General features: G+C 42.9%; 1 protein-coding gene across 1 annotated transcript; it reads left to right on the forward strand.

Moving 5' to 3' along the window:
* The first annotated feature begins 4,403 nt into the window (after nucleotides 1-4,403).
* Nucleotides 4,404-24,817, forward strand: LOC141269261 (proteinase-activated receptor 1-like). Its single transcript, XM_073680396.1, has 3 exons — nucleotides 4,404-4,443; nucleotides 10,058-10,141; nucleotides 23,715-24,817. The coding sequence occupies exons 1-3, from the start codon at nucleotides 4,404-4,406 to the stop codon at nucleotides 24,815-24,817; spliced, it is 1,227 nt and encodes a 408-aa protein (XP_073536497.1).
* The last annotated feature ends 323 nt before the right edge of the window (nucleotides 24,818-25,140 follow it).

The raw sequence follows: 25,140 nt of genomic DNA on the forward strand, positions 1-25,140 counted from the left end.
GCTCGCCAATTTGTATGTATATTTTCATAGAGTACTCATAAAAAAGAAACATGTGGGGCTCATATATTAATATAATGTATTGAAAACATAAAATGTTAAAAACATATAATCAAACAGTACCAGAAAGGAACCAACCCTACAAACCACTATCGAACAATTTCAGGGGAAAATAAAGGGTAGAAAACAAACAATTTACAAGGGATTTACACAAATTTAAAGAAAATCAAATCTATTCTTTTCTACAGGAAGATAAAAAAGGAGAAGTTGTCACTGCTCTCTCCTCCTCAGACATAGAATTGTCTGATACAGACAGAGGAGTATCCAACTTCCCAGGAGGGAGACGCTATCAAGGTGGTACATGAAGGAAAAACAATAGATCAAAATGGGAAAGGCAGGAGAGGGGAGATTATATGCCCACAAGGAACAGCTTCAGAAAGGATCTCTCACCAGCAGGGTCTTCTTCATCATCCTTCTCTTTTTTAGACAGAAGGAAAGCAATGGGACCAAAATGATGAATGATAATAAGATCATTAATATCTCACCTTATCCCTAATCCCCCTTGGAAAAATCGGTCTGGTCTAAGGGCTTATCAATTGTGCCCACAAACCATTTTGATGAATTTGGATGGATGAAAAATATAAATTTGTTTGCCCATAAGTTGAGGTCGAAAATATTCTTTAGAACCCATGACCATGCGGAGTGTGAATCACTGGGGATACTGGCGGAGGCTCTTCCTAGTGTGAGGGTTCTTACCGACCTTTTGAGGGAGAATGAAAGACAGCCCGGCCTGGGTCCCTTTACTGATCTAAGGTTAAAAAGCAAGAGAATGCTACCTTCTACTGATCACAATAGTATTGATATTTTTACCAAGCTTGTCATGGATGAGCTTGGGAAAATTGGGGAAAAACCAAGGAGGAACTACTCCAATATGACAAGACAGTGTCAGGGGTGTATCAGAGGTGACAGACAGTCGCCCTGCAGTTGGTTGCAGGAGATCTCTACGTTTGGCATTACAGACATCTTCTTAGATAAGAGTCTCCAGGACTTAGCGGCTACCTCCCTTTGGCTAATTAGCTCTCTGGCCTGGGTGCATAAATACCTGGTGTGTCTGAGAGGGAGGTGCCTGCTATATTCATTACTACTTGTGAAGGCTTAGCAAGAGCAGTATTTCGTCCTCTCTGGAACTTGAGGCTGAGTGCGCATTTGTCTGGAGTTTGTCTAAAGCTAAGCAATCACCCAGAGTTTGGTACCTTTAGTGGGGGAGGAGCTTCAGGAGTTTTTGAGGAGGAATGGTTTGCTTCTTCGCTCTCCTTGGTATGGCAGGGTGTTCTGAGTAATATAAAAATCATGGGAGACAGGTATAAACGTATGGCTGACAGAAAACGCTTGCCAGGTCAGGACCTGAATGTGAATGACTTTGTATGGTTGTCTACCAGGAATCTATGATTATAAGTTCCTTCTTGGAAGCTGGGACCTAGGTTTATTGGTCCCTTTAAAATAACCACCGTCATTAACCCAGCAGCGTTTCGTCTTCAACTTCCTCAGGCCCTTAAGGTCCACAATGTGTTCCACAGGTCCTTACTCAAAAAGTATGTGGAACCTCTTGGGCTCTCACCTCTACCACCACCCCCAGTAATGATTGATGGTAATCTGGAGTTTCAGATTTTGAGGATTGTAGATTCTCGTCTCCAACGTCGTTCTCTACAATACTTGGTGCACTGGAAAGGCTATGGTCTAGAGGAGAGGATGTGGGTTTTAGCATCAGAGGTGAACGCTCCCAGATTGGTTCGCTCATTCCAAACCTCTTTTCCTGAGAAACCCGGTCCTGAGTGACCAGAGGCCACTCGTAGAGGGTGGGTACTGTCACGGGTGTATCAGAGGTGACAGACAGTTGCCCTGCAGTTGGTTGCAGGAGATCACTACGTTTGGCATTACAGACATCTTCTTAGATGAGAGCCTGTCTCTAGGACCTAGTGGCTACCTCCCTCTGGCTAATAAGCTCTCTGGCCTGGGTGTATAAATACCTGGTGTGTCTGAGAGAGAGGTGCCGGCTATATTCATTACTACTTGTGAAGGCTTAGCAAGAGCAGTACTTTGTCCTCTCTGGACCTTGAGACCGAGTGCACATTTGTCTGGAGTCCGTCTAAATCTAAGCTATCTCCCCCGTTTGTCTACCCTTGTTGTCTATAGAGTTTAGTGAGATCGACTAGTGCTCATCTCCTCCCTTCCCTAGCCTTAGCTATACGCCAGGGAAAAGTCAGGGCGAGGCACGCGTGCGGCGATTGGCGAGGAGCCAATATAGGGACGGTAGTTGAGACAGGGTGACACTAGACCAGACTAGGAGGTCTCCACTTCCCCCTTTCCCTAGAGTCTGGGCTCCCTTTCCCTCTTCCCTTTCTGTAGCACTAAGTCCTTCCCACACCTGGCGTGACAGACAGGAAAGGATGACATTAGATAAACTTACTGATAACAGATACAGTGGGGAAAAAAAGTATTTAGTCAACGCCAATTGTACAAGTTCTCCCACTTAAAAAGATGAGAGAGGCCTGTAATTGACATCATAGGTAGACCTCAACTATGAGAGACAAAACGAGAAAACAAATCCTGAAAATCACATTGTCTGATTTGGAAAGACATTTTATTCAAATTTTGGTGGAAAATAACTATTTGGTCAATTACAAACAAGGAAGATTTCTGGCTCTCACAGACCTGTAACTTCTTTAAGAGGTTCCTCTGTCCTCCACTCATTACCTGTAGTACTGGCACCTGTTTGAACTTGTTAGCAGTATAAAATACACCTGTCCGCAACCTTTAACAGTCACACTCCAAACTCCACTATGGTGAAGACCAAAGAGCTGTCGAAGGAGATCAGAAACAAAATTCTAGCCCTGCTCCAGGCTGGGAAGACTGAATCTGCAATAGGCAAGCAGCTTGGTGTGAAGAAATCAACTGTGGGAGCAATAATTAGAAAATGGAAGACATATAAGACCACTGATAATCTCCCTCGATCTGGGGCTCCACACAAGATCTCACCTCGTGGGGTCAAAATGATCTCAAGAACGGTGAGCAAAAATCCCAGAACGACACGGGGGGACCTAGTGAATGACCTGCAGAGAGCTGGGACAAACGTTACACAGGTTACCATCAGTAACACACTACTCCGCCAGGGACTCAGATCCTGCAGTGCCAGATGTGTCCCCCTGCTTAAGCCATTACATATCCGAGCCCATCTGAAGTTTGCTAGAGAGCATTTGGATGATCCAGAAGAGTATTGGGAGAATGTCATATGGTCAGATGAAACCAAAGTAGAACTGTTTGGTAGAAACATAACTTGTCGTATTTGGAGGAGAAAGAATGCTGAGTTGCATCCAAAGAACACCATACCTACTGTGAAGCATGGGGGTGGCATCATCATGCTTTGGGGCTGTTTCTCTGCCAAGGGACCAGGACGACTGATCTGTGTACATGAAAGAATGAATGGGGCCATGTATCGTGAGATATTGAGTGCAAACCTCCTTCCATCAGCAAGGGTGTTGAAGATGAAACGTGGCTGGGTCTTTCAGCATGACAATGATCCCAAGCACACTGCCAGGGCAATGAAGGAGTGGCTTAGTAAGAAGCATTTCAAGGTCTTGGAGAGGTCTAGTCAGTCTCCAGATCTAAACCCTATAGAAAACCTTTGGGGGGGAGTTGAAAGTCCGTGTTGCCCAGCGACAGCCCCAATACATCACTGCTCTAGAGGAGATCTGCATGAAGGAATGGGCCAACATACCAGCAACAGTGTGTGCCAACCTTGTGAAGACTTACAGAAAACATTTGACCTCTGTCATTGTCAACAAAGGATATATAACAAAGTATTGAAATTAACTTTTGGAATTGACCAAATACTTATTTTCCACCAAAATTTGAAAAAAAATTCTTTCCAAATCAGACAATGTGTTTTTTAGGATTTGTTTTCTCATTCTGTCTCTCATAGTTGAGGTCTACCTATGATGTCAATTACAGACCTCTCTCATCTTTTTAAGTGGGAGAACTTGCACAATTGGTGGCTGACTAAATACTTTTTTTCCCCACTGTATCTAAAGATGTGCGAGAATATACTGAGAGATGAACATACGTTTAAAATTGTGAAGAGAAACCCAACTGATACATTTATACAAGAATTAGGGAAGTTGTTAACAAGAGCTTTGGATTCCAAGATCATATAAAAAAAAGAATGGGACTTCAAGTACCCCAAGTTCTTGGCTGTTTTTTATTCATTACCCAAGCTTTACAAAGGTCAATATCCCCTTAAGGGTCGTCCGATTGTGACAGGGATTGATTTGATTACGCAAAACTCCAGTATCTACATTGACAAGATTCTCAGGCACTTTGGGATCTCATTACCCTCATACATTGGAGATATGACGGACCTCCTTTTCAAGCTGGAGGATGTGGTGTTAGGTAAGGAGGTACATCTAGCGTCAATTGACGTAGAAGCCCTTTATGGTAATATCCCACATGACATCGGGCTAATGGCAGTAGAATACCACCTTAGGTCAAGAGGGGTACAGTTTGCATCACATAACAGATTCATGTTTGATCTTCTGACGTTTGTCTTGTAGCATACTTTTTTTGCTTTCAGTGGTAAGATCTTCCACCAGCTCATGGGCACTGCAATGGGGAGCCCGTGTGTCCCAACGTATGCCAACTTGTTCCTGAGTTGGTGGTAGGGCACCATTGTGTTTGGAGAGGATGGGGCGTCCTGATTGAACACCAAGATATTATTTTGGGGTAGCTATATAGATGACATCTTGATTTTGTGGTCAGTGGATGCCCTGACTTTTACAAATTTTGTTGATGAATTGAATAATAATACTGTGGGCCTAAGGTTGGCGCATGAAATTGATTATGATTTGATCCATTTCTTGGATATCAGGATTGGTAGGGCACTACAGGGCACAGCACTATTGAAACCTTCCAAAAACCTACTGGCACTAATGATCTGCCCAGTTGGGACAGTCATCACCCCTCCAGCTTAAGCAGGGGGATACCGAAGGGACGATAACTCCGAATTAGGAGGAATTGTTCATCGTTCACGAGATTTCATCAGCAGGCTCGGAAACTTAAGAATAGATTTTTGGAGAGGGGTTACCCACCAAATGTTCTTAATGAGGCATTTAAAATATCTTGTGCAAGACAGGACCACCCTGTTTAAGAAAAGAAATGATGATGACTCAGAGTCACAGGTTAGAATTATTGGCACTTTTGATGATCAATCTGGGGAGGTAAGAAAGTCCATTCAGAAATATTCGAATGCACTAAAAACTGACCCGGATATATGTGACCTCAACCCGGATATTCCATCTATAACCTGTAGAAAGGGGAGGTCAATCCAAGACCAGTTAGTACATAGTACTTATTCCCCTATTATCAACCTCTAACATGGCTTGAGAACACATAGAATGGAATGTTCAGATGTGGTAGGTGTAAATTTTGCAAATACATTAGAAAGACAAAAAGTTTCTTTAGTACAAGCACTGGAAAAACATACCAGTGGAGACATTTTGCAAACTGTAGGACTTTGGGAGTGGTGTACCTATTCCAATGCACCTATCCCAAGGATTATGTGGGGAAGACTAAACGCAAATTGCAAAGGAGGATGGAGGTGATATTTTGAATGCTCGTGATACTCCGATTTCTAATCATGTAAGGGGGATAAATAGGGGTAACCTAGACAGTGTTTGTTTTTCGGTGGGGACTGGGACCAAATGATTTTGCAATAAGAGGCTAGATGGATCTACCGAATGTAAAGCAGTAGGCCAGATGGTCTAAATGATCAATTACAGTTTGGCTGTTTCATATAGGCCCCCCCACACACTTTTGTTCTCCTTTGTTTCCTATTTCTTTCATCATGCGTTCCTTCTCTCTCTTGTCATCCTAATGTTCTGTGTTTCAGGCAGGGATGCCACTAGGAATTTCAGGACCCCATACTGGCAACATTTTCGGGCCCCATTGAGACTCCGCCCAGGCTCTACCCCACCTCCGCCTCCACCCCTCAAAACTTCCACAGTCCCACCGCCCACTCTTGGAAAAACTCCACTTCTGCACCACATCTTCACCAATCACACATAAACAGTTCCCATCTAACACTATATCACATGCATAGCCATCAACTTTTGTTTTGGCCAAAACATTTTTTTAAGCTGCCAACAGGACAATGTAGACACTTCTGGCAGAGCCCTAATATACTCTAACCTATTAAACATTTCTTATAGTACCCAATATTCTTTTTAGGTATATTTTTATTTAAGGGAATGTGTCGCATACATTTTTTTAAATGACCAATAATACCACATACAAGGGACAAATACCATCACACCATGACCAGACCACATATTACCACCATATAGTGAGAGAATAATACCACATACAAGGGACAAATACCACCACACCATGACCAGACCACATATTACCACCACACAGTGACCAAATAATACCACATACTAGGGACAAATATCATCACACCATGACCATACCACAAATTACCACAACATAGTGACCGAATAATACTACATACAGGGGACAAATACTGTCACACCATGACCAGACCACATATTACCACCACATAGTGACTGAATAATACCACATACAAGGGACAAATGCCATCACACCATGACCAGATCACATATAACCACCACATAGTGACCGAATACTACAATACAGAACATTAATAAAAAAACCAGAATACTAATATTGTCATAAGTGCCATTATACACAGGAGCCCTGTGTATAGTATGTAGTGTATAGTGTCGTAGTGTATAGTGCCAGTGTACAGGTAATACACTGCCTCACCGGTAACGTCTCTAGTTGAAGTCCTCTATCTTTGCTTTTACTCTAACAGGACCTTCTCCCAGTGAAAACAGTATTCGCAAAAATAAAATTTACCACATCAGTAATAATATCCTTTAATTAGCCCCTACAGTAATAATGTCTCCATCCTGCCCCCAATGTCTCCATCCTGCCCCCAATGTCTCCATTCTGACCCCATTGTCTCCATTCTGCCCCCATTGCCTCCATTATGCCCCCCCATGTCTTTCCATTCTTCTGCCCCCCATGTCTCTCCATTCTTCTGCCCTCCATGTCTCTAAATTCTTCTGCCCCCCATGTCTCTCCATTATGCTGCCCCCCAAGTCTCTCCATTCTGCTTTCCCCCATGTCTCTCCATTCTGCTGCCCCATGTCTCTCCATTCTGCTGCCCCCATGTCTCTTCATTCTGCTGTCCCCCATGTCTCTCCATTCTGCTGCCTCCCCATGTCTCTCCATTCTGCTGCCCCCATGTCTCTCCATTCTGCTGCCCCCCCCATGTCTCTCCATTCTGCTGCCTCCATGTCTCTCCATTCTGCTGCCCCCCCATGTCTCTCCATTCTGCTGCCCAAGTCTCTCCATTCTGCTGCCTCCATGTCTCATCATTCTGCTGCCTCCATGTATCTCCATTCTGCTGCCCCCCCATGTCTCTCCATTCTGCTGCCTCCATGTCTCCCATCTTGCCCCCATGGTGCGGCTTTTAAAAAAAAGTAAAAAAAAAAAAAATGTGTCTTCTTACCTTTTGGCTTATCAGGATTGGAAGGGCACTGCAGGACACTACTGAAACCTTCCAAAAACCTACTGCCACTAATGATCTGCCCAGTTGAGACAGTCATCACCCCTCCAGCTTGAGAAGGGGGGATACCGAAGGGACAATACCTCCGAATTAGGAGGAATTGTTCATCGTTCACGAGATTTCATCAGCAGGCTCGTAACCTTAAACATAGATTTTTGGAGAGGGGTTACCCACCAAATGTTCTTAATGAGGCATTTAAAACATTTTGTGCAAGACAGGACCACCCTGTTTAAGAAAAGAAATGATGATTCAGAGTCACAGATTAGAATTATTGGCACTTTTGATGATCAGTCTGGAGAAGTAAGAAAGGTCATTCAGAAATATTGGAATTTACTTAAAACTGACCCTGATATGTGTGACCTCACCCTTGATGTTCCATCTATAACCTATAGAAAGGGGAGGTCAATCCGAGACCAGTTAGTACATAGTACGTACTCCACTATGAAACAACCTCTAACGTGGCTTGAGAAAAGAGAGAATGGCACGTTCATATGTGGTAGGTGCAAATTTTGCAAATACATTAGAAAGACAAAATGTTTCTCTAGTACAAGCCTAGTACTGGGAAACCATACCAGTGTAGACGTTTTGCAAACTGTAGAAATATGGGAGTGTGTACCTATTCCAATACACCTGCCCCAAGGATTATGTGGGGAAGACTAAGAGTGAATTGCGGAGGAGGGTGGGGGAACATATAGGTGATATTTTGAATGCTCGTGATACCTTGATCTCTAATCATGTAATGGGGATACATAGAGGTAACCTAGACAGTGTTTATTTTCCTGTAGGGACTGGTACCGAATGATTTTACCAAAAGAGGCTAGATGGATCTACCGAATGAAAAGCAGTAGGCCAGATGGTCTAAATGATCAATTACAGTTTGGCTGTTTCATCTAGACCCCTTCCCACTGCTTTTGTTCTTCTCCTTTCTTTCCTATTTTTTTCATCATGCGTGCCTTCTCTCTATTGTCATCCTAATGTTTTGTGTTTCAGGTCCCGGTCTTGAAAATTTGCTGTTAGGCCCATCCTCAATTGGTTCTGGCTACAATCTTTCAGATATTTGCATTGTAATGTATGCATCATCTAGTGGCCTCTGTTTTAAGTACATGGTCTTATATCTATGGCTATGGGAGTATTTTATTATCTATCCTTCTTTAGAAATCCCCCCTCCTCTTATACTGTCTTCTTTATCTTTAGGCTTATACGTATACTTTGGGGTCATTTGATCTATTGTGCATTGTCCTATGGCAGGTTCCTATACCTGCAATTAGGCAGCATGCAGGGTTGGATAGAACGCAGATGCGTTTCACCACGTCCTTGGATAACGCATGCGTGGACGACTGAGATCAGGATTAGTCTATGCAGGCACCGTCATATGACGTTGCGCTGAAGGGATTCGGTCAGTGCGCGACATCAATAAGCCTAGAGTGCATGCGCAATGCGTTCCACCGTCCTTCCGAATCATTTTAACCGGAAAAGAATCTATGAGAGGGAAGTATAAATGGAGGGCTAATTCTAATGATCACCTGTGGCAGACATTGATTCTCTGATATATGTGGAAGGACATTGCGCCCCTATTATGGTTGGACCCCTTTGAAGATTGAACAATGGCTCAAGCTAAATGCATTACACCTCTGTATATTTTCTATTGTTATATGCTAAGTATGCTCTCCTGATGAACCCATTGGATGGGAAACGCGTCGCATTATATGCATGCTTGAATGTTATGTGCACAAGATAATACTAGGATGCATTTGTGACTCTATCAATAGGCTGCCGGAGTGATTATATCATATCGGGATAAGGTGCAATTATACACATATTGAGACATTTAAATAAGCAATCATTACCACTGTTGGGACAAAATGCAATAATTATGTTTTTGTTTAGTTTATGGAGTTATTTAATTCCACATGTTGCATATCTAGTGCACTGACACCTGGCAACTCATTGGATGTTTTTATGCTTTGTTAATCTAGTCTTGCCTTAATCTAATATATTATTGCTGAACATACCTTCTTTTAGCAAAAAACACACCTGGAGGATTATGTGCAAAAACATTAATACGTTGACCGCATGGTTATATATAATACATGAGTTGATCTTGAAGTGGGATAAGGTGCAAATCATACTGAGTCATTGAACTGTGTTTTTGAAATTACCATTCCTTCCAGGGTGAATTGCTATTGTGTTTCCATCTAGAAGTTATTGAACCCTAAGGTTAACAGCTGTATAATTTAGGAGCACTGATTTCAGCAGCAAAAGCTACATTTTTGACACCTATCTGACAATTTACCCTATGATTTTTGTTCTTATGGTGTTCCTTTTATGTTCCATTATAGGATATAACCATAGAGCATCTCTCCTTTTGTACTTACTGTTGCTGTCTGTTTTTCTGACCTTGTCTCCCTCTTTCAGGGCTTTATAGGGTCACACAGGGAGAGTTGACGTCCGAACCGGAACGCCATTGCGCAGGTGTAGGGTGCCAACCTCCGCAGCAAGGTAGGGTGACACTAGACCATTAATAGGGTGAATCAATACTTTCTATACTGCTTTTCAGATGAGCGACTAATATTTGGCCATATTAATTTATCGGTATTATACTCAAGACTTGTCCTTTATGTATATATCTTTAATAAAGGTGATGTTTTATAAGAATATTTGTGATAGAGTGTTTAAGTCAGTGATACTTTAGTTTTTCTTACACTAGCAATTTGAAAATTGGTGAAATGTGTTTCTTGACAAACAGTACCAGGCACATAAATTACTCTAATGGGTAAGTCGGTAAACAAATGCTGCAACAGTAGACTATTAATGTAAGAGACTCACGAAACGTAATATAATGTGCAGTGGAATAAATTCCAGTCTAATCACAAATGGTAGTACATTGATATGAATTAAAGGTACACACAGAGAAATGCACAAGGACACGCGTTTCACACGTTCCTTCATCAGTGGTGGTTGATATATCTGAGAAATAGGATATTTAACTGTAATAATAATAATTATATTTACTGTATATAGAGCCAACATATTCCACAACACTTTACAATTAAGTGGGGACATGTACAAACAATAAATCAGAAGAGAGTTGTAGTAGTCCAGACAGCAATGAATAAGAGAATGAATGAATAAGAGCGAGCGTGCTGCTTGGGAGTTATGGCTGAACCATTCAAGGCAATTGCAATAACTGGGTAAAAATCTGTTACTAGAGGGAGGAGACAAGAGAGGTTCAGTTTTGGAGAGATTCAGTTTCAGGTAGAGTGAGGACATGATGTTAGAGAAAGCAGACAGAGAATCCCTGGTATTTTATAATAAGGTAGGGGTAATGTCAGGAGAAGAGGTGTAATAATTGGGTGTCATCAGCATAGAGCTGGTACTAGAAACCAAATCTGCTGATGGTTTGTCCAATAGAGAGAGAAGAGGATTGGGCCTAGGATTGAGCCTTCAGGAACCCCAGCGGTAAGGGGAACATAAAGTGAAGGAGCAGTTAGATATGTAGGAGGAGAACCAAGAGAGAACAGTATCCTTGAAACCAATAGAGTGGAGCATAGTGAGGAGGTCAGTGTGGAATGCTGCAGAGAGATTCAGGTGAATCAGCAAGGAGTAGTGGCCATTAGATTTCAATGTTAGTAGGTTGTTAGAAACTTTAATGAGGGCAGTTTCAGTACAGTGTAAAGAGCGGAAGTCAGACTGTAAGGGATCAAGAAGAGAGTGATCTGAGAGATAGCGTATTAGCCAAGAGAAAATGGACTAAGCATTCCAGGAGTTTAGAAATGAAAGGAAGATTAGAGACAGGTCTGTAGTTAGAAGAGCAATCACTCACAGTGAATTCTTTCAGAGTATTCTCCACACGAACAGTAAGATAGCCCCCATTGTCCCACAAAACAGTATCATGGCCCGGCCCCAATAGTCCCTTTAAACAGTATTATGGCCCACACAGACCTCCACACAGTACAATGGCCCCCACACAGTATAATGGCCCCCACACAGTATAATGGCCCCCACAAAGTATAATGGCCTCAACACAGTATAATGGCCGCCACACAGTATAATGGCCTCAACACAGTATAATGGCCCCCACACAGTTTAAAGAATGGAAAGGATTTTTAATAAGAGGTAAATTGCAAGGTTGTTTTACAAGTACTTTGCAATTTTAACCCCTTAACCCCCGAGGGTGGTTTGCACGTTAATGACCAGGCCAATTTTTACAATTCTGACCACTGTCATTTTATGAGGTAATTACTCTGGAACGCTTCAACGGATCCCCCTGATTCTGAGAAAGTTTTTTTTGTGACATATTGTACTTCATGATAGTGGTAAAATTTCTTCGATATCACTTGCGTTTATTTGTGAAAAAAATGGAAATTTGGTGAAAATTTTGAAAATTTTGCAATTTTCAAAATTTGAATTTTTATGCCCTTAAATCAGAGAGATATGTCACACAAAATACTTAATAAATAACATTTCCCACATGTCTACTTTACATAAGCACAATTTTGGAACCAAATTTTTTTTTGGTTATGGAGCTATAAGGGTTAAAAGTTGACCAGCGATTTCTCATTTTTCCAACAAAATTTCCAAAACCATTTTTCTAGGGACCACATCACATTTGAAGTCACTTTGAGAGGTCTTTATGACAGAAAATACCAAAAAGTGACACCATTCTAAAAACTGCACCCCTCAAGGAGCTCAAAACCACATTCAAGAACTTTATTCACCCTTCAGGTGCTTCACAGGAATTTTTGGAATGTGGAAGAAAAAAATGAACATTTAACTTTTTTCACAAAAATGTTACTTTAGACCCAATTTTTTTATTTTCACAGGGGTAACAAGAAAAAATGGACCCCAAAATTTGTTGTGCAATTTCCCCTGGGCACGCAGATACCCCATATGTGGGGAAAAAACACTGTCTGGGCGCACGGCAGGGCTCGGGAGGGAAGGAGCGCCATTTGACTTTTTGATTGTAAAATTTGCTTGAATAATTAGCGGACGCCATGTTGCGTTTGGAGAGCCCCTGATGTGCCTAAATATTGGAGCTCCCCCACAAGTGACCCCATTTTAGAAACTAGACCCCCCCAAGGCACCTATCTAGATGCATAGTGAGCACTTGGAACCCCCAGGTGCTTCACAAATTGATTAGTAAAAATGAAAAAGTGAAAAAAAAAACACTTTTTCATTTTTACGAATCAATTTGTGAAGCATCTGGGGGTTCCAAGTGCTCACTATGCATCTAGATAGGTGCCTTGGGGTATCTCGTTTCCAAAATGGGGTCACTTGTGGGGGAGCTCCAATGTTTGGGCACACAGGGGCTCTCCAAACGCAGCATGGTGTCCGCTAACAATTTGAGCCGATTTTCCATTCAATTTGTTAGCGGACACCATGTTGCATTTGGAGAGTCCCTGTGTGCCCAAACATTGGAGCTCCCCCACAAGTGACCCCATTTTGGAAACTAGACCCCACAAGGCACCTATCTAGATGCATAGTGAGCACTTGGAACCCCCAGGTGCTTCACAAATTGATTAGTAAAAATGAAAAAGTGAAAAAAAAAACACTTTTTCATTTTTACGAATCAATTTGTGAAGCATCTGGGGGTTCCAAGTGCTCACTATGCATCTAGATAGGTGCCTTGGGGTATCTCATTTCCAAAATGGGGTCACTTGTGGGGGAGCTCCAATGTTTGGGCACACAGGGACTCTCCAAATTCAACATGGTGTCTGCTAACAAATTGAATGGAAAATCGGCTCAAATTGTTAGCGGACACCATGTTGCGTTTGGAGAGCCCCTGTGTGCCCAAACTTTGGAGCTCCCCCACAAGTTACCCCATTTTGTAAACTAGACCCCCCAAGGCACCTATCTAGATGCATAGTGAGCACTTGGAACCCCCAGGTGCTTCACAAATTGATTCGTAAAAATGAAAAAGTGTTTTTTTTTTTCACTTTTTCATTTTTACGAATCAATTTGTGAAGCACCTGGGGGTTCCAAGTGCTCACTATGCATCTAGATAGGTGCCTTGGGGTATCTCGTTTCCAAAATGGGGTCACTTGTGGGGGAGCTCCAATGTTTGGGCACACAGGGACTCTACAAATGCAACATGGTGTCCGCTAACAAATTGAATGGAAAATCGGCTCAAATTGTTAGCGGACACCATGTTGTGTTTGGAGAGCCCCTGTGTGCCCAAACATTGGAGCTCCCCCACAAGTGACCCCACTTTGGAAACTAGACTCCCCAAGGCACCTATCTAGATGCGTAGTGAGCACTTGGAACCCCCAGGTGCTTCACAAATTGATTCGTAAAAATGAAAAAGTGTTTTTTTTTTCACTTTTTCATTTTTACGAATCAATTTGTGAAGCACCTGGGGGTTCCAAGTGCTCACTATGCATCTAGATAGGTGCCTTGGGGGGTCTAGTTTCCAAAATGGGGTCACTTGTGGGGGAGCTCCAATGTTTGGGCACACAGGGGCTCTCCAAGCGCAACATGGTGTCCGCTAACAATTTGAGCCGATTTTCCATTCAATTTGTTAGCGGACACCATGTTGCATTTGGAGAGTCCCTGTGTGCCCAAACATTGGAGCTCTCCCACAAGTGACCCCATTTTGGAAACAAGACCCCACAAGGCACCTATCTAGATGCATAGTGAGCACTTGGAACCCCCAGGTGCTTCACAAATTGATTCGTAAAAATGAAAAAGTGAAAAAAAAAAACTTTTTCATTTTTACGAATCAATTTGTGAAGCACCTGGGGGTTCCAAGTGCTCACTATGCATCTAGATAGGTGCCTTGGGGTATCTCGTTTCCAAAATGGGGTAACTTGTGGGGGAGCTCCAATGTTTGGGCACACAGGGACTCTCCAAATGCAACATGGTGTCCGCTAACAAATTGAATGGAAAATCGGCTCAAATTGTTAGCGGACACCATGTTGCGTTTGGAGAGCCCCTGTGTGCCCAAACATTGGAGCTCCCCCACAAGTGACCCAATTTTGGAAACTAGACCCCCCAAGGCACCTATCTAGATGCGTAATGAGCACTTGGAACCCCCAGGTGCTTCACAAATTGATTCATAAAAATGAAAAAGTGAAAAAAAAAACACTTTTTCATTTTTACGAATCAATTTGTGAAGCACCTGGGGGTTCCAAGTGCTGACTATGCATCTAGATAGGTGCCTTGGGGGGTCTAGTTTCCAAAATGGGGTCACTTGTGGGGGAGCTCCAATGTTTGGGCACACAGGGGCTCTCCAAACGCAACATGGTGTCCGCTAACAATTTGAGCCGATTTTCCATTCAATTTGTTAGCGGACACCATGTTGCATTTGGAGAGTCCCTGTGTGCCCAAACATTGGAGCTCCCCCACAAGTGACCCCATTTTGGAAACTAGACCCCACATGGCACCTATCTAGATGCATAGTGAGCACTTGGAACCCCCAGGTGCTTCACAAATTGATTAGTAAAAATGAAAAAGTGAAAAAAAAAAACTTTTTCATTTTTACGAATCAATTTGTGAAGCACCTGGGGGTTCCAAGTGCTCACTATGCATCTAGATAGGTGCCTTGGGTGGTCTAGTTTCCAAAATGGGGTCACTTGTGGGGGAGCTCCAATGTTTAGGCACACAGGAGATCTCCAAACGCGACATGGTGTCCGCTAACAAATTGGAACCATGTCGCGTTTGGAGAGGCCCTGTGTGACTAAACATTGGAGCTCCCCCACAAGTGACCCCATTTTGGAAACTAGACCACCCAAGGCACCTATCTAGATGCATAATGAGCACTTGGAACCCCCAGGTGCTTCACAAATTGATTCGTAAAAATGAAAAAGTGAAAAAAAAAACACTTTTTCATTTTTATGAATCAATTTGTGAAGCACCTGGGGGTTCCAAGTGCTCATTATGCATCTAGATGGGTGCCTTGGGTGGTCTAGTTTCCAAAATGGGGTCACTTGTGGGGGAGCTCCAATGTTTAGTTACACAGGGCCTCTCCAAACGCGACATTGTTCCAATTTGTTAGCGGACACCATGTCGCGTTTGGAGAGCTCCTGTGTGCCTAAACATTGGAGCTCCCCCACAAGTGACCCCATTTAGGAAACTAGACCACCCAAGGCACCTATCTAGATGCATAGTGAGCACTTGGAACCCCCAGGTGCTTCACAAATTGATTCGTAAAAATGAAAAAGTGTTTTTTTTTCACTTTTTCATTTTTACGAATCAATTTGTGAAGCACCTGGGGGTTCCAAGTGCTCATTATGCATCTAGATAGGTGCCTTGGGTGGTCTAGTTTCCAAAATGGGGTCACTTGTGGGGGAGCTCTAAAGTTTAGGCACGCAGGGGCTCTCCAAACGCAACATGGCGTCCGCTAACAATTTGAGCCGATTTTTCATTCAATTTGTTAGCGGACACCATGTCGCATTTGGAGAGCCCCAGATGTGCCTAAACAGTGGAGCTCCCCCACAAGTGACCCCATTTTGGAAACTATACCCCTCAAGGATTTTATTAAGGTGTATAGTGAACATTTTGAACCCAGAGGTACGACACAGAATTTGATAACATTAGGTCATCATATTGAATAAGTTGTCATTAGTCTTGAGCGCAAGTGCTCGCTACTTGAGTTTGCATCGGGTACTCAGGTATGCACCATGTACTGCGTGTGCTCGAGTGACATGCTCTAGTCCCCGCCCGGATGTTTCACGGTTATTAGACACCCAAAAAAAAACATGCGGGGATCGCTCGTGCATGGCAGGCAATCCCCGCAAAGTTTTTTGGGCCGTGAAGCATATGGGGCAGAGACTCGAACATGTCACTCAAATACCCATGATACTCAATGCATACCAGAACACCCGATGCAAACTCAAGTAGCGAGCACTTGCGCTCAACACTTGTCACCATATCATCATCTTTTTTTCTTACTTTTGAAAAAAATCCCAACCCCATCACAACCCTAACCCCAACCCTAACCCCAACACCAGCCCTAACCCTAACACAACCCTAACCGTAGCACAACCCTAACCCTAGCACAACCCTAACCTGAGAGTTTATTTTTTATGCCGTTCCTCATGTGGTATAAGTGATTAGACGACCTTATTCTTCGGGTCGGTGAGACTACAGCGATACCAGAATCATATGGGATTTTTATGACTGACAGCTGTCACACACTAAAAGACGCATTATTTGTAAAATCTAGTTTTTGCATCGCCATATTTTGAGAGCTATAATTTTTCCAGATTTTGGCAGACAGTCATTTGATGGCTTGTTTTTTGCGGGATGAGTTGACGTTGTTATGGTGCCATTTTCAGGCACGTGACATTTTTTAATCGCTTTCTATTCCAATTTTTGGGAGGCAGAATAAACAAAAACCAACAATTCAGGAATTGTTTTTTTTTTTTTTTTTTTATTCTGTTCCGCGTGTGGTAAAATTGATAAGGCAGCATTATTCTTTGGGTCAGTACGTTTACAGCGGTACCACATTTATATAGTTTTTCTATGTTTTGGCGCTTTTACATAATAAAAGCAATTTTATAGAAAAAATTATTTTTTAGCATAGCTTTATTCTGAGAGCTATAACTTTTTTATTTTTCGGCTGATGGAGCTGTATGTTGGCTTGTTTTTTGCAGGACGAGATGACGTTTTCAGTGGTACCATTTTTATTTATATTTGTCTTTTTGATTGCGTGTTATTCCATTTTTTGTTTGGCTGTATGGTGATAAAGCATTGTTTTTTGCTTCGATTTTTTTTTTTTTTTTTACCGTGTTCACTGAAGGGGTTAACTAGTGGGACAGTTTTATAGGTCAGGTTGTTGTGGACGTGGCGATACCAAATATGTGTACTTTTATTGTTTTTTTTTTGTTTTCTTATAATAATATTTATTGATGGGCACATTATATTTTTATTTTTGGTGGATTAGTATTATTATTTTTTTTTTTTATATTTTTACAAATTTTTTTTAATTTTTTTTTCACTTTCTGATAGTTTTTATACTTTATTACTTTGTCCCACTATGGGACTTTCACTTTTTTCTCTCTGATCGCCTGCATGGCACAGGAATAGAGCACCATCCCTGTGCCATGCAGGCTGTCAGCGCTGGACAGGGAGAAGATTGTTTGGAGATGCACTGCGCATGTACAAAAGATCTTCCTGCTGTCTGGTGACCCGGATGTTGTCATGACGACATCGGGTTGTCATGGCAACATCCTGGATGCCACGGCAGACAGCGCTGGAAGCCGGAAGAGGAGGTGAGTATCTGCGATCACTTCCCCTTGACACCGCAATGCTGCGATCGACTTCGATCGCAGCATCGCGGGGGTTAATGTGCTGGGAGCGGTGCGTGACTGCTCCCTGCACATAGTACCGGGTGTCAGCTGTGACAATCAGCTGACACCCGGTGGCGATCGCGCCCGCACAGCCTGTGTGCGCACGCGATCGCCATGACGTACTAATACGGGTCTGGCTCTTAAGTCCCAGGGCACAGACGTGTATTAGTACATCTAATGTTGTTAAGGGGTTAACCATTAATGAACATGAGACAACCCATTTAAAAGACCAATGTAAAACATGTACAGAATCAAATAAGTATTAGTTATGCAAATGCGTACATACATTTCATGATTGCTAAAAATTTAAAAACAAGGTACATATAATAAAATATCAATTGATGCATAATGAAAATGGATAACAAATAATTAGTTAATAAATACAATGCAAATCATGCTAATACATTTATAAAGGTAATACCCTATACGATCAAGGAGTCTGCTATAGACGTGTCTGCAGTGCATTGCCTAAGTATATTGCTTAAGTGTGAAAAATATGAATTATACCTGAACTGAACCTAGTAATGAACTCTTCATCTCTCCCTCCATCCTCCCCATTCATCTCATCTCCTCCTTAGAACTATTCCTCAACATTCAATCCTGTGTCTCTTAGCACAGACAGCCACCTCATGCTCTCTCCTGCTCCCGCCTATTAACACTTTATCTGCTCCTCCTCACTACTGGCGATATCTCCCCAAATCCTGGCCCTCCTCACCACATCCCCACAGTCACTTCCACCTCCTATCCATGATCTATCACAAACTCTCACAACCCTTCTAACCTAATACACATCCACCCAGCCCCCGCTTCCCCAGTCCCACTAACAGGAGCTCTATGGAACGCTCACTCCATCTGCAACAAACTTTCCTACATTCATGATCTTTTCATCACTAACAAACTTTCCTTAATCAGCATAATCAAAACCTGTCTCAACCCCGCTGACACTGCCTCTCCAGCTGCACTTTCATATGGTGGATTCCACCTTTCCCACACCCCCTGCCCCATTGGCAAGCATGGTGGAGGAGTAGGTTTTCTCCTGCCAGATAACTGCTTCTTCACCCAAATCCCACTGCCACCCTCCGTTACTCTCCCCTCTTTTGAAGTGCACTGTGTGCGCATCTTCTCCCCCTCCAACCGGCTGTCACTTACCGCCCCCCAGGACCAGCCACCACCTTCCTAGACCATTTCACCACCTGGCTACTTAATTTCCTTTCTGCTGACATCCCCACTATCATCATGGGCGACTTCAACATCCCCATTGACACTTCACTCTCAGCTGCCTCTAAGCTTCTATCCCTCACTTCCTCCTTCGGCCTTTCCGAATGGTCTTTCGCAGCCAAACACAAAAATGGCCACATTCTGGACCTCATCTTCACACGCCTCTGTTCCCTGTCTAACCTCTCTAACTCACGCCTCCCTCTTTCTGACCACAACCTGCTTACATTCTCTACCCCCTCCTCTCCAGGGCAACAATCCTCACTCTACAAACTTGCATACCCTCGCAGAAATCTTAAACACCTTGATCTACACTCACTCTCTGAATCCCTCCTCCCTCTTACAGACATCAGTTCCTTACATGGCACAGATGTTGCTGCCGCTTTATATAAAACCACAACTCCTGCAGCTCTCAATTCGATCGCCCCCCTCACACATACCAAAGCTCGTACAATCAACAGGCAATGCTGGCACACCAGCCTAACCAAAGAACTGCGACAGACCTCCAGGGTTGCTGAGCATAGATGGAAAAGGTCCCACTCCAATGAACACTTCATCGCATTCAAACATTCCCTCACTACCTTCAAGTCCACACTCACTGCAGCAAAACAAACATACTTCTCATCTCTCATATCCTCCTTGTCTCACAACCCTAAACAACTATTCAACAACTTCAATTCTCACCTTCGCCCCCCAGTGCCTCCTCCTTCTCCTCTCTTCTCAGCTGAAGACTTTGCCTCATCCTTCAAGTAGAAGATTGACACCATCAGACAAAGTTTTTGCCTAAAGTCCCCCCAGCCCCTCCTGACACCTACTCAATCCTACTCCTCCAAAACCAGCTTCTCGACCATTAAGGAAGATCAATTTTCCTCTTTACTCTCCAAATCACACCTCACCACCTGTGAACTTGACCCAATCCCGTACCACCTCATCCCCAACCTTACCACTATCTTGATCCCAACCCTAACCCACCTTTTCAACCTGTCACTAACAACTGGTGTCTTCCCCTCATGCTTCAAACATGCTTTGATCACACCCATCCTGAAAAAGCCCTCCCTTGACCCATCCTCTCTGACAAGCTACCGCCCCATATCACTTCTCACCTATGCCTCAAAATTACTGGAATATCATGTCCAATTTGAACTGTCCTCCCACCTCTCCTCCTGCTCTCTTTTTGACCGCCTCCAATCTGGCTTCTGACTGCACCAATCTACTGAAACTGCGCTAACTAAAGTCACTAACGACCTACTAACCGCGAAATCCAAGCAACACTACTCTGTCCTCCTCCTCCTAGACCTAACATCTGCCTTCGACACAGTGGACCATTCCCTTTTACAACAGACTCTCTCATCTCTTGGCATCACACACTTGGCCCTATCTTGGATCTCTTCATACCTAACAGACAGGACATTCAGTGTCTCCCACTCACACACCACCTCCTCATCTCTCCCCCCTATCTGTTGGTGTCCCCAAGGTTCAGTTCTAGGACTCCTGCTCTTCTCCATCTACACCTTTAGCCTGGGACAGCTCATGGAGTCTCACACAGATCTACCTGATATCTCCTCCCTACTAACGAAAATCCCACAATGCATGTGCGCTATTCCATTCTTCTTCTCTGATATATTTCTAAAACTTAACATGGATAAAACTGAATTCATCATCTTTCCACCATCTCATTCATCCCCCCCACCTGACCTATCTATCAACGTCTATGGCGGTTCACTCTCCCCAGTCCTGCAAGCTCTCTGCCTTGGGGTAACCCCGGATTCTGATCTCTCCTTCAAACCACATATCCACGCCCTTGCCACTTCCTGCCGACTCCAATTCAAAAATATCTCCCGGATCCGCACATTCCTCAACCACGAATCTGCAAAAACACTAGTGCATGCCCTAACACTCTCGCACCCCTCCGCACCCCTCCCTTCCAACACTCTTGCACCCCTAAACTCTGCTGCCTGACTAATCCATCTGTCTCCCCGCTATTCCCCCGCCTCTCCTCTCTGTCAATCTCTTCACTGGCTCCCCATTGCCCAGAGACTCCAGTTCAAAACCCTAACCATGGCATACAAAGCCATCCACAACCTGTCTCCTCCATATATCTGTGACCTAGTCTCCCGATACATACAGTACAGACCAAAAGTTTGGACACACCTTGTCATTTAAAGATTTTTCTGTATTTTCATGACTATGAAAATTGTACATTCACACTGAAGGCATCAAAACTATGAATTAACACATGTGGAATTATATACTTAACAAAAAAGTGTGAAACAACTGAAAATATGTCTTATATTCTAGGTTCTTCAAAGTAGCCACCTTTTGCTTTGATGACTGCTTTGCACACTCTTGGCATTCTCTTGATGAGCTTCAAGAGGTAGTCACCGGAAATGGTCTTCCAACAATCTTGAAGAAGTTCCCAGAGATGCTTAGCACTTGTTGGCCCTTTTGCCTTCACTCTGCGGTCCAGCTCACCCCAAACCATCTCGATTGGGTTCAGGTCTGGTGACTGTGGAGGCCAGGTCATCTGGCTTAGCACCCCATCACTCTCTTTCTTGGTCAAATATCCCTTACACAGCCTGGAGGTGTGTTTGGGGTGATTGTCCTGTTGAAAAATAAATGATGGTCCAACTAAACGCAAACCGGATGGAATAGCATGCCGCTGCAAAATGCTGTGGTAGCCATGCTGGTTCAGTATGCCTTAAATTTTGAATAAATCCCCAACAGTGTCACCAGCAAAGCACTCCCACACCATCACACCTCCTCCTCCATGCTTCACGGTGGGAACCAGGCATGTAGAGTCCATCCGTTCACCTTTTCTGCGTCGCACAGACACTGTGGTTGGAACCAAAGATTTCAAATTTGGACTCATCAGACCAAAGCACAGATTTCCACTGGTCTAATGTCCATTCCTTGTGTTCTTTAGCCCAAACAAGTCTCTTCTGCTTGTTGCCTGTCCTTAGCAGTGGTTTCCTAGCTGCTATTTTACCATGAAGGCCTGCTGCACAAAGTCTCCTCTTAACAGTTGTTGAAGAGATGTATCTGCTGCTAGAACTCTGTGTGGCATTGACCTGGTCTCTAATCTGAGCTGCTGTTAACCTGCGATTTCTGAGGCTGGTGACTCGGATAAACTTATCCTCAGAAGCAGAGGTGACTCTTGGTCTTCCTTTCCTGGGGCGGTCCTCATGTGAGCCAGTTTCTTTGTAGTGCTTGATGGTTTTTGCAACTGCACTTGGGGACACTTTCAAAGTTTTCCTAATTTTTCGGACTGACTGACCGTTATTTCTTAAAGTAATGATGGCCACTCGTTTTTCTATACTTAGCTGCTTTTTTCTTGCCATAATACAAATTCTAACAGTCTATTCAGTAGGACTATCAGCTGTGTATCCACCATACTTCTGCACAACACAACTGATGGTCCCAACCCCATTTATAAGGCAAGAAATCCCACTTATTAAACCTGACAGGGCACACCTGTGAAGTGAAAACCATTTCCGGTGACTACCTCTTGAAGCTCATCAAGAGAATGCCAAGAGTGTGCAAAGCAGTCATCAAAGCAAAAGGTGGCTACTTTGAAGAACCTAGAATATAAGACATATTTTCAGTTGTTTCACACTTTTTCCACATGTGTTAATTCATAGTTTTGATGCCTTCAGTGTGAATGTACAATTTTCATAGTCATGAAAATGCAGAAAAATCAAACCAAACTTTTGGTCTGTACTGTACCTGTACGCAACCTCCGATCCTCACAAGATCTACTGCTCTACTCCCCTCTTATCACCTCGTCCCACAATCGCATACAAGATTTCTCCCGTGCATCCCCCCTACTCTGGAACTCTCTACCCCAACATGTCAGACTCTCGCCTACCGTCGAAACCTTCAAAAGGAACCTGAAGACCTACCTCTTCCGACAAGCCTACAACCTGCAGTAACCCTCGCCCCACCATACCACTACACGACCAGCTCTACCCTCACCTACTGTATCCTCACCCATCCCTTGTAGACCGTGAGCCCTCGCGGGCAGGGTCCTCGCTCCTCCTGTACCAGTCACCATCACGTTTTGTTCAAGATAATTCTAATTGTTTTTGTATGTATACCCCTTTTTCACATGTAAAGAGCCATGGAATAAATGGCGCTATAACAATAAATAATAATAATACCCACTATATATTAATATATTGTGAGCAAATGGCCTAATATATTCAATAACATAAATAAAACTGCAAATATCACAGAGGAGGAGAACTCTAGTGCCAGCTATTGGGGGTAACAATCATAAAAGTCAATATTGACCCTTTAACGAATCTTGCCACAAGACTTAGGACAGAAAGCCAAATCATACACTCCATTTGCAGACATGTGGTTTGGGGTGTTTGCCCCTCATTAGTACAAAGCCGAAGGTCTGGTTTGGCAAAGTGATAAATTTAACTAGGATGTTAAGCATCTACACGTAAGTGTTTGTATAGGAGAGATGTAGTATGTATATTTTGATAGTTTCGTGTCTGACACGTCTTCATATACTGAGTTTCAACTTTCTTTCACCAGTTTAATTTTTGTCATCATTTATTTAGATGGAAAAAGTTTAACTGAATCAGAAAAAAGCAATAAAATCTACGACAACTCTACAAAACGTCCACCGAGAAACTCATCCACAACTGACCCACAAAAAAAAGAAGAATTTGATTTGGATTTTTTAAATGCTTTCAGAAATCCGATCTCAGATGAAATCATATCTTATCTTTCCAGCCGCTGGTTGACCCTATTTGTACCAGTAATATATATTTTTGTGTTTCTTTTAGCCTTACCATTAAATATTAAAGCCATCATCATATTTATGGTAAAGACAAAAGTCCAAAAGCCAGCCATGGTGTACATGTTGAACCTTGCGCTGGCTGATGTGATCTTTGTCTGTACGCTGCCTTTTAACATTGTTTATAGATTTTCTGGGAATAACTGGCTCATCGGAGAAGGAATGTGCCGTTTTACCATTGCGGCATTTTACAGTAACATGTACTGCTCCATCCTCATCATGACAGGTATGAGCGTGGACAGGTTCCTGGCTGTGGTTTATCCTTTGCAGTCCCTCTATTGGCGCAGAGTGAACAGATCTTGGTTGATCTGTTTCGTCATTTGGTTCATTTCCATATGCAGCACCATTCCCCTTCTCATACACAAGCAAACTCTGTACTTAGTCTCAGTGGACAAAACAACCTGTCATGATGTTCAGGATGAAGCAGATGTGAATAATCTCTATCATTATTATTTTACTACCTTTTGTATACTTTTCTTTTTCTTGCCTTTAATGGTTACCACCTTCTGCTATATTGTAACCATAAGAAAACTGAGTTCTTCAGAAATGGGCAACACTGAGAAAAAGAGACAAGCCGTGATCTTGGTTATCATTGTGATTTCCTCATTTATATTGTGTTTTGGGCCGACCAATGTCATTTTTTTCATTCAAAATCTCAATATCAGTCCTGATTCTGGTGATCACCTGTATTTTACCTACATGATCTGTACCTGTGTGTGCAGCATCAGTTGCTTTCTTGATCCCTTTTTATATTACTTTGCATCAACAAAAAATTATATGTCCCTGTACAGACGGCTGTGCTGTAAGAAGGACAATGAAGAAATAACACAAAGTAACACCACACGTATAACTTCTTCAGGCTGAGTTTAGGAACGTTTTAAAAATTAATTCAGAAAATGGAAATGACACCTTAAATCTGTAAGGCTATGTTCACACTAGGCGTTTTTTCAGCGTTTTTTTTCTGCAGCAAAACCTGATCCCTCAGCAGGAAAGAAGCTGCGTCAAAAACGCAGGTTTTGGTGAGTTTTTCAGGATCCCAAAGTTCAGCTTTGCTTGCACCACAGAAGCATGAACACAGGTCACCAATGCAAGACATATGTGAAACCATATTACCCATAATTACAAATGTAAAAGTGGGGGGGGGGGCTGAATTGTTCAGGAATAGTTTTTCTAAGACATTGGCAGTG

The sequence above is a fragment of the Phyllobates terribilis genome, unplaced genomic scaffold (genome assembly GCF_046119375.1).
Source record: "Phyllobates terribilis strain yellow unplaced genomic scaffold, ASM4611937v1 Scaffold_1__5_contigs__length_1240528914, whole genome shotgun sequence".
Taxonomy (NCBI): Eukaryota; Metazoa; Chordata; class Amphibia; order Anura; family Dendrobatidae; genus Phyllobates; species Phyllobates terribilis.